General features: G+C 35.2%; 1 protein-coding gene across 4 annotated transcripts in view; it reads left to right on the forward strand.

The window, feature by feature from the left end:
- The window catches only part of LOC106876165 (mucin-5AC), a 69,334-nt gene extending 56,451 nt beyond the window's left edge, over positions 1 to 12,883 (forward strand). For all 4 annotated transcript variants that reach the window (XM_014924594.2, XM_014924593.2, XM_014924595.2 and 1 more), the window contains exon 2: positions 5,862 to 12,883. In XM_014924594.2, the coding sequence (XP_014780080.1) occupies positions 5,872 to 12,168 (6,297 nt within the window). In that variant the 5' untranslated portion in view covers positions 5,862 to 5,871 and the 3' untranslated portion in view covers positions 12,169 to 12,883. The remainder of the gene's footprint in view (positions 1 to 5,861) is intronic.
- Positions 12,884 to 13,819: the final 936 nt, after the last annotated feature.

The raw sequence follows: 13,819 nt of genomic DNA on the forward strand, positions 1-13,819 counted from the left end.
ACTCAGAGTGTAGTGGGTGCTTTTACGTGTCACCCGCACGAAAACGGCCACGTTCGAAATGGTGTCTTTTATGTGCCACCCGCACAAGCCAGTCCAGGGGCACTGGCAACGATCTTGCTCGAAAATCCTACGGGAGCCAGTCAGGAGGTACTGGCAACGGCCACGCTCAAAATGGTGCATCTCATGTGCCACCCGCACAAGAGCCAGTCCAGGGGCACTGGCAACGATCTTACTTGGCTTGCCGGGTCTTCTCACGCACAGCACATTTCCAAAGGTCTCGGTCAGTAGTCATCGCCTCGGTGAGGCCCAGTTCAACTAAAATTCCAAGATGCTGCTCCAGCATGGCCACAGTTTAATGACTGAAACCAGTAAAAGAATAAATATAATTAGGTAAATTTGGAGGACTTATTTTATAAAAATCAAATTGGATCTATACGATATACCAAATCAGGAAGTTGAGGCTCAAATGATAAGATCTATAGAATCTATATTCAGAGTGGAACTAATCTAATAATTTCTTACCATGACCTCAACAGTTCTTATTATTATTATTTATGCATATATGTGTATATAGATATTGTTGTACATATTACTATGTAAATGTGTGTATATTTATGTTAGAGTTCCCAAGTAGGTAGTTTCAAGGTATCATCAATTAATAAAATGAATATCTACCTTATAGATCATTTCATTTTCTTTGTTTCATTTTCTTCTGCTTAGGGGTCATACCAACTGTGTAATTTATTGAAGCTGTTTATCACATTTTTGGAATGAAACTAGGTTTATTCTAAATATCATTCAGTGTACCAATGTTTATTTAATCATCATTAGATATACAACATAATAAGTATTTAATATTTTTTTTTATTTCCATAAAAAACACTTTACTAATTTTTATTGGACAAGTAGGTAAGAATATTCTCACGAAGTGTGTAGGTCTTTGGAAAATTGTGTAGATTCTTTGAAGTAATTGTTTTTCCAATGGTGAGTCATATTTCTTTGCTGATTATTTAAAAATATGCAGTTCCTTTGATATCTATGTCTGACAATTTATACGCAACAGAGAATTTTCTTTTAATAATAGCCCAAGACATCTAAGAATAAAGGCCTTATTAGATTTCTTTACATCTTTATATAGTTTTCTTTTTTCTTTATTGGATCCAAGCAAAATTTTTTCGTTTGAGACATTTTGTAAGAAGTTAAGTACTGTGAAATAGACAATAGTTTTTCATTGTATCATTGCAAAATAAATATGACAGTACAAAATAGTGTGGAGTGGGGGGACATGGGAAATCACATGAAAATCTGTGAAGACATTGTTCCAAAAAAGTTAAACAAAACAATGTATGAACAAAAACCAAATATATATATTGTGATAATGTATACAGTACATAGGTATATATCTGTAGAAGTCTTTTTATATACTATCCATCTGGTTGTCTGATGACAAAAACATGAGATAAGGTGGAATTAGATGTTTATAGTACAAAGAATACTAAAAGTGGATATTACTAAAATCTCATGTTGTGGGCTCTCCTGTGGTACATAACGGATGGGGATTCTACATTTTGCTGCTGAACAACCTGTACTGATGCTTTGTTCATAGTGATCAAATGTTTTTGTAGTGTACATTGAGTTCACTCCCTCCATCGAATCAATGTTGCTTTTACGGGTGCATGATATATGCCATACGCCAGATCTCAAAGTGATCACTGAGTAATGTGAGATGAAGTGATTGCTCAAGAAAACAATGCAGCACCCAGTCCAGGAACTGAAACCATGATCTCGCCGTTGTGAGTGCAACACCCTAACTACTAGGCCACAAAATCATATGTGATGTCCTAGATACAAACATTTTTTTAAATGGTTAATTACACTTAAGAAATTATAGGGGAACATTTTTGTCGATATCAAATTTTTCTGAAATCCAGTGTCCTAGATGTCAAATGATCACTTCAAATATTCATTTATTAATAAAATAAATTTTGTTTTCCATCCTACTCCAAAAACAATGGCAATTTTCAAATCTTCAGATCATTCTGATTCCAAATATACACATATACTTCTTTTTATTAAGCTAGGGTCACAGAAAAATTTATGACATTTTGAAAAATGCCAGGTCACCACTTGATCTGAAAATAACATCACTTGTAATTTTACAACTGTTTGGTTGGATTTAGCTGAAAAACTTGTTTATCATGTTTTAGCTTTATTTTCTCCTAAATCTATCCCTTATGCCAAATTTCAACAAATTTGAAAACGTAATTGTGTTTAGCCATTGAGTGACTTTCGGAATCACAGTTTTGCTGCTTCTCTATCTCTCATTTTTTTTCCTATTTTTACTAATATGTCTGTTACCTTCTGTGTAGATATTTTCATTTTGTAATTTCACTTAGCATATGGGGAACGTGACAGAGAGGTGTGTTCCACACACTGTTTTCTTATGTCACTGGGGACTTATATGTATTTGAAACTCAGGCTTCTATCCTTTGCTATTCTGAGTTTTCAAACTTTGTTTTATATATATATATATATATATATATATATATATATATATATATATATATATATATATATATATTCTTATTCTTTAACAAAAATAGTATCATATTGGTGGCATGTAAAAAGCACTGTTCTAGCATGATCGTGGTTGTGGCAGATGCTGGCACCTGTGCCATTGACACATAAAAGGCACCCACTGCACTCTTGGAGGAAGGCTATCCAGTTGTTGAAGCCTTGCCAAATCAGATTGGAACCTGGTGCAGCTCCCCAGCTTCAGTCAAACTGTCCAAACTCATGCCAGCTGGGAAAGTGGACGTTAAACAATGATGATGATATTTATTTATATCTATCTATCTATCTATCTATCTATCTATCTATCTATCTTTATACATATATAGATATAGATATATATGTGTGTGTGTGTGCGACAAGGAGAAAAATTTTGATATCTAGTAACTTTAAGTTATGCTTCTATAAATCTATATGTGTCTGTGAGGAGAGATAATACATGAAATATCAGTCCTCAGTGGTAATAATATTCATTGTAGGTTGCTTGGTCATGCTAATAATATAAATGCTATTTTATATATGGAATTAACATGTTATCTATGTAATAGATTGTGAAGTAACATTATTGTTATTGATAATATATTTATTACATATTTATTGCAAATATACAAATAAGAAATTTGTTTTTGAAAAATTAGTATGTTTCATTATTTTGAGTAAGCACAATGAAATTTGAAAATTATAATTATTTGATCAATATAACATTACTAGTCAGCAAACTTCACCAATTACATCTTTGAGGTTTAGCATGTACATTATGTATGTATCGTGGAGGTGCAATGGCCCAGTGGTTAGGGCAGCGGACTCGTGGTCATAGAATCGCGGTTTCAATTCCCAGACCGGTCGTTGTGAGTGTTTATTGAGTGAAAACACCTAAAAGCTCCACGAGGTTCCGGCAGGGGATGGTGGCGAACCCTGCCGTACTCTTTCACCACAACTTTCTCTCACTTTTACTTCCTGTTTCTGTTGTGCTTGTAATTCAAAGGGCCAGCCTTGTCACACTGTGTCACGCTGAATATCCCCGAGAACTACATTAAGGGTACACGTGTCTGTGGAGTGCTCGGCCACTTGCACGTTAATTTCACGAGCAGGCTGTTCCGTTGATCGGATCAACTGGAACCCTCGACATAGTTAGCTACGGAGTGCCAACAACAATATGTATGTGTCTCTGGTATAATTGTACTGTCATTTATGATGTTCATGTTTGTTTGCATTCTTTACACCTAATTTTTTGTGTGTATGTTTGTGCACATCTGTCATGTCTCTAATAACCTCAACTTTATTATCTTACATTACAAATGAAGTGAGGTGATAAGAGTAAATGACTAAGGGGAATAATTCTTGCACTAATTTTATTTGCTGAATAAATTTTCTTCATGAAATTTTACTAATTGAAACAAGCGATGATAATAGTTGACAGAAAATTGTTGGTGTACAAAAACAAAACTCTTTACAGTATTTAGTTATGTACTCTTACATTACATCAGATTTTAAATTGTTTTAATGTTGACGTAGTCTTCTTCTTAGTGGGTCCAGTGGTATACATAATAATTATAAGTTTGTGTACAGTGCACAGTAGTAATATGCTGGAGTCTGTTGAATATATTATTCTCCCAACTCAAATTATTTGGGCTTTATTCCTATGTTAGAAATCATTATTGTTAAAGTGAAAATCTTTTTCCCCCCATGTATTCAATTTTAGTATTTTTAAAAGTGAAGATTATGTGGATCAAATGCCACAAAAATATAAAAGTCATGCATTTTAAAGCTATAATAAATACATAAAATTGACTATATCTTGCTTTTTAGAATAGGTACACCATATCCCTATATTTTCCTCATCATATTTACAAGTAAACTTTTTTAGAATCATATATTATGTTTTGGTGTAAAATACTTTGAAAATAAATCATAAAAATTCCATAACACATTTTTTGATTTTAATAGCAAACTTTACAGTACTCTTTTATATGTGAGAGTGCATAACTTCACCTTAAAATAAACAGAAATAAGAGCATTGTGATGTGAGCAGTTTAAAGTGTTATAAGACTGACAAATACATGTTGTTAGGTTGGTGCTTGTCATATGCTATTTTGAGCATTAAAGTATTCAGTCTAGTTCAGTTCAGTTCTCCAAGTGAATAAATTTTGAGGAAGTTGGGAGCAGAGTGGCCAGTCTCTGTCAGAAATGGAAACAGAGGAATTTGGGCCTAAAAGATTATGTAGAAATGGCTAGCATCTACTTCACGTTTCTGGAAACATCTGACTGAATTGAAGCATATGTCTTTTCATTTTTTGTAGAAAGAGTAAGTTTAACTGATCAGGAATCCTTCTGTTGTCAGCATTTATTCCAGTGGATCTTGGAATTCCATAACTGATAATGCATGAAGGTTGCAACATTTACAGAAATGCCTGAGTGGCAACTGTGCCTAGACGTGGCCATTGTTTGGGAGATATGCTATTTCCATATCTTGTTTTTTGGGCCAAACTGTATTCTTAGGTTAAGTGCAAACTGGGGATGGACATTTGGCATCAGGAGTATTGTCAGGTGTTCACTGGACTGAAGTAAGCTGACCCACCCTCTAGTGCAACACTCAGTCGGTGTCTCTCTGTTTTTGAGTTGTGATATGTCTAACAGCTGATATCATTCGTTGGGCAGATTCAGCTATCAGCTCAGTCTACTGTGAAAATCAATCCAGTGTCATCATGTGGCAGAGAAGAGCCAATTGTCTTCCTCTACCTGATAAGATTGTCTAGAGGACATACTCAAAAGGTTTGTAAACAGTTTTTCCTTTCAGACCAACTCCCTACAACTATTTGAAAAAGAAAGTGAGGGTAGCAAGTCAAGTGTTACTCTCTAGTAAATATTTTGAAAGGTGTGTAAGAGTACCTGAATTACTGTGACTAAATGGATCTACAATTTAATTATATGGCTGTAGGTTGGAAAAGATACTTGCCTTTGTGTCAGGGTAATTCAAATCTGTATGATTATCCCCAATCAAGTTGACTCTAATTTTGCCATTTTGGGTATATTTGTTATTTTGTTCTTTATCATTTATTTATTAATGTCTCTTTATTGGTGTTCTCAACTTTTTACCTGATGTAAATCCCTGAAGTTTTTACATTTTGTTCTTGTTCTGTCTTCAACATCCTCACTCCATGTACCCATATACAGAATCATTATTGTTATTAGGCACTGAAAATCTTTCTCCTAATTATCTGCGGTTTCATCCTTAATAATCAATTACATCATCATTACCATTAATGGCAATTATCTATTTTTATTTTCAGGAAACTTGAAATGAAGGTTAAAAAGAAGGACAGTAAGAAATTAAAAGAAGAAACAGATGCAACTGACTTTGACTCCTCTGATGATAAATCTCTCCGGCTGTGCACCAAAAATGTCAATGGTCAAATGTTTCTGGTTATGGCACCCGAAAATGAAAACTCTTCTTTATTTGACTCATCTGTGGAGACTGATGCTGGAAACTCATCTGATGCTGTTGATGAAGATGATTCTGAAATAAGCGTAGTTCTGTTGAATGATTCTAAGTCTAATGAAAACACTGTTATTGAGGATGAATTTATGGATCAAACCTTAACTGTACCTGGTTCAACTATTTCCACCTCAGCTCCAGTCATTTTGCCAATAATTTCTCCCTCAGTTTTAACAGATCCATCAATTAATAGCAACCTTACATCACTGCTTCCCCCAGATTTGACAGAAAATGTGTCAGTCAGTAGGGACTCTTCTTTAAATGCAGCGGTTTCTCTTCTTACAGACTCAGCTCCTGTGCTCACGGCAAATATAAAGAAGGAACCTGGGATTGAACCTATTTCTGCTTTAGCTCCATCATTAGTCACAAAAAGTGAGCCTATTATTTTGAACCCTCAAGCAATGGACACAAGTGCTGGCAGTCCTGCCATCAAATCTGAATTTGTAAACAGTGAAAACCAGCTGAAGGTAAATACACTATTACATACTGATGGTTCTGTGGATTCATCTGGCACTTATAAAATCAGTGTACCCATTTCATCACCTGCTTATCAAAAATTTACTATTGATAATAAGACAACAAATTCTGCTGTCTTACCAAAGAACATAATAGTCAAATCTTCTCAACCATTATCTCAGACCAATCTGAAAAATATTCTTTATTCATTCAATGCTATTTTAAAAGCTACTCAAAGTTCAACAGAATCAAGTGGAAATGTTCCACCTAAGGGGACACATGCAATTCTATTAAATGGAACCAATACTGTTTACTCAGCTTTAGAGCCTAATATGTCGAGCTGCATTTCAAATTCAAGTCTCAATGTGCTCCCACCAAAATCTATTTCAGCTGCAACTTCAACATTAGCAAACACAATATTAAAAACTGAAAATCAGCCTAAAATTTCCCCACTTCCTGCAACTACTTTGCCAAAGAAGGTATTTGTTGTTCCTGTGTCATTACCTTCAAATAATTCTCAAGTTGTACACCTTACTATGGTTTCTAATTCTCAGACTACTCCAGTACCATCTCCTGTAACTTCTTTTAAGTATATGTCCAGTGCCTCTTCAGTAGGTCCCATTCTGAAGAATTCACAAAACACTACTATAATAGCTAAACCAACTTTTGCAGTAGCTAATCAAGTGGCTACTACTACGTCAACATCTTCATCAGCTTTTCCTCTTCACACAAATCCTTTAGGAAATGTTCTGAATAACAGTTCTCCAACGTCTTCACAGATGACTCCTTGTGTCCTTGTATCAACATTGGTAGATCAAGCTTCACCTGCTGTGACCAGTGATGACAAGACAATTCTACATAATGGTTATGTGTCTTCTAATGTTTATCAGGTTGTTAAAAGCAGTAATTCTTCAATCTCTGCTAATGTTCCTACACAAGCTATCAACTCGAAAGAAACTTTTAAAAAATCTTCAGAATTGATTCTGCCAAATGGTGTTACAGCCACACCAAAAACACCTACAACGAATATTGCTATTCTTGAAGACTTAGACTCTCATAAAACAATTCATGCTATCACCAAAACAACATCAAGTTACAATCTCAACAAAGGTATTTGCACTATTCCAAAATTCAGTTCTACAGCTGATGGCTCTTTGACTAAAACTCAGCAAAAGCCTACAGGCACCTACACTTCAATTGTAGGTGACAAAACTTCTTGGTTAATTCTACCTGCAAGTACTTCAGATGCCAAGAACTCTTCTGCAGTGAAGACTACTACAATTGAACCAAATGTTCAGGTGGTCGTCTCTTCTGCTTCCCCTTCAACAACTACCACCATCACTACTACCAAAAACTTACAGGATTCATTTCCTAAATCAGAAGAAATTATAAAGAGTTCTTCATCAACAAATTTTGTCCCCCATATAAAATATGCTATCAGTGTACCAAAATCCAAAAAACTTTTCCCAAGACCACTTGCTCCCAAGACAGAAATATCTACAGTGATTTCATCAACTACTATTAATCCTCTGAGTCATAATGTACCATCAACATCTTTAAACTTGTCATCTTCACAAAATGCTAGTAATTTTTTGGTATCAACTTCTAATTCTAGTAAAGCCAAACAAACTTCTTCATTATCAATTTCTCCTCCAAATTCTACAACTAGTGTTTCATATTCCTCTAACTTTAGCAAACCAATGGTTTTTATTGGTCCTATAAATCCTGATGATTTGCTTAATCTGGCCAAACATATCCCATCTGCAGCTCAGTCTGTTTTCCAGGCTTCTCATAAAACATCTGAAAGTGTGAGGATCATTCACCCCAGTGATATCTATAAAACCAAAAGTAATACCAACTTACCTAAATTATCACCATCCTCATCGCAAAACATTATCTTAGTTCCACCAGAGTCTCTTCCTGAACAAGTCAGCTTTGCCCCTTCAGTAACATCAATCAAAAATAAGATCAGTAACCCTCTTATACTGTCTACATCTACACAACAGCCAAAAAATGCTAATGCAGCCAAAGGACTTTCCTTATTAAATACTAACACTGGTACACAGTCAGCACCAACATTGTTACAAGCCTCCAACTGTAATAACAATGCAAGGTTTGTGACTAAAAGTGTACACAACAATATCCCTGTCATGTTTTCTCCATCCTCGACATCATCATCTGATCCTCTAAAGCTTAATGTAACTACTGCAGTAGGATCTAATCCAGTTTATTCACAATCTCAATTAAAGCTGAGTCCAGCTGGAGTATCTACAGTAGCCTCTGTTATTTCTAAACAACAACCACAACAGCAGCAGCAGCAGGTGACATCTGCTAATATTAGTCCAGTGATCAAGGTTAAACAAGAATTACCAGATGATACAGTCAGCAATGTTGCTCCAGTAGTTTCTCTGGTAAACAGTCAGGAAAATGCAACTGCTAATTCTCTTGTAAAACTAACTTCTTTTTCTCACAATCAAGTTAATCTGAAACTGGGGAAAGTTTCCAGTGCTTCTGATACCATGAGTAAACCTATATCTACACATGTAGTTAACTATGTTACAAGCCCTAAGTCTGCTGTGCCTCAGTTTGTTAAGCTGACAAAAGTTGTTGACAATGTCAGGAAGAAATTTCAACTTCCAACATCGGCAAGCCAACCCAGTCAGTCAGAACAGTTACTTTTTAAAGTGCAGCAACCAGAAACTCAAGTAATGCAAGCTCCTGATACATGCGATAACTCCAAAAATGTCAAAAGTACTACTAGTTTGACTGCTAATTTTCGTATCACTTCTACTTCATCTTTGATCCTGCCGACTCATCTAACCAATACCAAAACCACAACTGTTTCTTCAAATAACTCTTCTTCAAAACCAGAATCTGTAGTAATTTCAGACAGCCAATCAGATCTGGGGAATTTAAAATCCATCTGTCAGAAAGAGGATGAAAATCCTATGACATTGAAAATTGATTCCATATTTTCTCTGCGGGATAACTCTAATTTTACCATAAATGCTCCTAAAGATAATTGGAAAATAAAATCTGAGGAAGAAATGACTAATAATTTTTTTAAACCAGTGGTTTCTTCATTAGCCGACATAAAACCAGTGGTTTCATCATTAACTGACATAAAACCAATGGTTTCATCATTAGCTGACATAAAACCAATAGTTTCATCATTAGCTGACATAAAACCAATAGTTTCATCATTAGCTGACATAAAACCAGTGGTTACTTCGTGGGCAATCTCAAAACCAGTGATTTCTCCAGGTACCACTTCTAAAATAGTAGTTTCTTCATTACCCACCCCAAAACCAGAAGTTAACTCCTTTATCTCCTCTAAATCAATGGTTTCGTCAACGACCTCCATAAAACCAGTGGTGACCACTTCGAAACCAGTGGTAACCACTCCAAAACCACTGGTAACCACCCCAAAACCACTGGCATCCGCTTCGAAACCAGCGGCAACTACTCCGAAACCAGCGGTAACCACTTCGAAACCAGTGGTAACCGCTTCGAAACCAGCGGTGGCAACTTCGAAATCAGTGGTAACCACTTCGAAACCAGTAGTGCTTTCATCCTTGACCACTTCAAAACCAATGGTCATCTCATTGAACACTTCAAAGCCAGTAGTTTCTTCATTTAACACCACTACACCAGTGGTTACTACACTAACAAACTTACAACCTTTGGCTTCTATATTTCCAAGACCTCAATCAATGGTTTCCCTAATTCCAAATCCTTCCCAGCCTGTAGTTTCATTACTTTCAACCCCTCAGCCTACACTTGCTTCATTGAGAAACCCTAAACCTATAAGTTCTTCAGTAGCATCCCCAATATTTCTTTCTTCAAATTTGCAATCTACCAACTCTGCTCAGACACTGCATGATGTAAATTCCACTTGGAAACCCAATGACATAAATTGCACTCAGACAGCTTTTGGAGAAATTTCCACTCAGACGGATTTTAGAGAAAATTCCACTCAGATAAATTATGGAGAAAATTCTTGTCAGACAGATTGTGAAGTGAGTTCCAGTCAGACAGATTATGGAGAAAATTCCAGTCAGACAGATTTTGAAGCAGGTTCCAGTCAGAAAGAATTTGGAGTAAATTCCTGTCAAACAGATAATGGAGCAAACTCAAAGCAGACAGTATATGAAGTAAATTCCACTCGGCCAGCTCAAGAAGTAATTTCCACTAAATCAGCAGTTGAAGTGAATTCCACTGTGCCATCTTCTAATATAATTTCCACTACTCCAGCAATTGAACTAAATTCCACTTTACCATCTTATAAAATAATTACCACTAAATCTCCAATTAAACTAAATAACACTCTGCCACCTTATAAAATAATTGTTACTAAGCCAAATGTATTAAATTCTGCTCAGCAGTCATGTAAAATAATTTCCACTAAACCAGCAACTGAAGTAAATTCACCTCACTCAGGTGATGGAGTAAATTCCACACAGACAGCAGATGGAGCAAATTCAAAGGTTCTAGGGAATGAGAAGGAAGAAAAATTACCACAAGAGACATCAAAATCTAGGCTTAAGTTCAAAATGTATCAGTTTGACAAGCCTTTAACTTCTAAACCACCAGTATCAAATAGTTATAGGCAGTACAGCTACTTAAATCCTAAGCCAATAAAGCCAAAACAACTTATTGAAAGTCCAAACATGATAAAACTTGTCAAGATGCATAGTGCTTATAACAAACTGCAAAGAGAAAACAAGCAACTAGAAATGAAAATCACGGCCAAGAAGAAAACGAGAATCAAAATTGATAAATATACCCTTTCAAAATTTCCCCTCAAACAATGTTTTGTAACGATGCCCAGATTGTACTTGCCTGATGGTAAAAAATCTGCTAATGTTAAGAAGTTGGGTGAGAAGACTCTAAAATCTATTAAATGTCGTGCTTCTTGCAAAAATATTACTCAGACGCTTAGGTTGAATAACATATTAGCTGCACAAAAAGCTAACAAAATGGGTTTCAGGTACTTAAATACTGCGAATACAAATAATGTGCACATAAACATTTCAAACCAAAATGCAGCAGGAAATACTAAGTCTTTCAAAGTAATTTCCACTTCAATGAATCCACTAATACTTCCCAAGACAATTTCTCCTCTTCAAAGCCAGCGACTTCTAGTGATGCAGGTAAATGGCAAAAGTGTTCTGTTTCCTGTTGTGAATAAAGTGCAAAATCAACAGACTCCTATTCTAAACAAAGGTCACATAGTGCAAACATCTATTCCAACCACTCTGAATCCTGTTAATAAAAGTACAGCTATTAGAACTTCTATATCTGACCAATCCCTGTTATTAAATACCCAATTTGTAAACATTGCTCCAAATGTAGTCAGTAAAGGCCCTAGTTACAGCACCTTAACAAATTCCACCAGTTTATTGAATGTCAGTAAAACTGACTCAGCACAATCAGTAATTCCTTCTAACTCATCTTTAGATAATGCAGAGGATGATGATGATGATGTCAACAGCTGCCTACAACTTGCATGTGGTATTATTGAGACTAACACATTAAAACGTAAAGCATCTGATTACAGACGTGAGTCACGTAAAATGAAAGATTCATTTCAGATGAGACACAAAAAAAGTAAGAATTACATTTCTTCCATGTTGAATATATGAAGCATAATCATCATATATGCATTGCAGAATAAAAATGGCCTGAAATTTCATTTTTTTAAAGTTTCATTTTACGTGGGACATGTATAACTTTTTTTATGGAAAATGTAATGGAATAATAATCCGTGGTACGATTGGTGTCATTTCCAACATTAATCATTACGCCCATCATGAAACAAGAGAACCATTATAGTCTCTTGACCTGTTAGATATAGTCAATTCTCACTCAAATTACGACCCACCATCTTAATATAAAGGATACATTGGACAGTGTGTGTATATATATATATATGTATATATATATATATATATATAAAAAAATTAACTGCCATTGCGTGGTCACTGCTGCAATGCTTTTGATCATATAATCAACTTGATCTGGGCTGGCCTGGGCTGGCCTGGGGGTGCTAAACAACAACCAGTGGAAAGAAAAGTTCGTTGGATTCAATCTCAAGCAGCCATCATTCATAAATGTATATTTTCATAAATTTATCTTTCATTTGTTGCTGTTGGGAAATACGTATTTATTTTAAAGTTTGGGTTAGTTGCTAAAGCCGTGAAAAATTGCACTAGCTTTACTAACACTCCCAAGCTGAAAGCCCTTACATCCTCCACATAAAGCTGAAGCACTAAATTTAGTGGAGTGAAATGAAAGTGGGGAGTAAACAAACTTACATTTCTGATAATAAAAGAAAATTGTCATTTGTTGGATTTTTAATTCAGTTTGTTTTTGTAATTTTTTTCATAAACTGCTCAGGAGGAGGCAATGTTCATAGTCAGTATAGATCATATATCTTGGAAAGAAGATATTGATGAGCTGATGTCCAGAAATATGAAAGGGGGTGGCATTCTTTTCTTGCTTGATACAATAAAAACCCAAAAGATATTGGATTCATCAAGTCTACCTTCATCTTGTTGACAATCAAAGCCGTCAGGGTTTAGAATTTTCAAATCCAATACAGGATTTTGCAATAATAAATGTATTTACAAATACTGAATTTAATATCAATGCTGAGTAATATTTTCTATAATTGTCATCTACCATTTATATAAAGAAGATTCTGATGAAAATCAGTATAACTCATGGCTAGTAGAAAAAGTAAAAATTCGAACTCATCTTCATTTTCACATCCTGCTTCTTTATCAGTATGGGTTGAGTGGGTCTTTATGGTTTGTGTTAGTCCTTATTCAAAGTTATTCCTCTTGTAGATGGATGTCTCACTTGTATGTTTCATTTTGGGAATGGTTTCTTTGGTTGGTTGCTCTTCTGAACCCCAACCACTTTCCAGAGTGCACTTTGCATTTTCAGATATATCATTGTCATGGTTAAACGTTCACCTTTCGCACTGGCATAGACAGATCGGTTCAACATGCTGCAATGAATCCAAAATCTGTATTGAATTCCAATATCGGATCTATTTTAAAACGGGGGCCACATTTTTCATTAATGTTTTACGTAGTGTTTTTGGTACGGAAAGACTTTCAAACTTCGTATACTTATCTATTTTGTGTTATAGAACAGAAAAATATTTTTGTATTCGAATTTATTTCATGTAAAAAATTGTCTTATTTCGATAATTTCAACCAATCACTGACAAGTATTCATCATCATCGTTTAACGTCCGCTTTCCATGCTAGCATGGGTTGGACGATT

Source organism: Octopus bimaculoides, chromosome 4 (genome assembly GCF_001194135.2).
Source record: "Octopus bimaculoides isolate UCB-OBI-ISO-001 chromosome 4, ASM119413v2, whole genome shotgun sequence".
Lineage (NCBI taxonomy): Eukaryota > Metazoa > Mollusca > Cephalopoda > Octopoda > Octopodidae > Octopus > Octopus bimaculoides.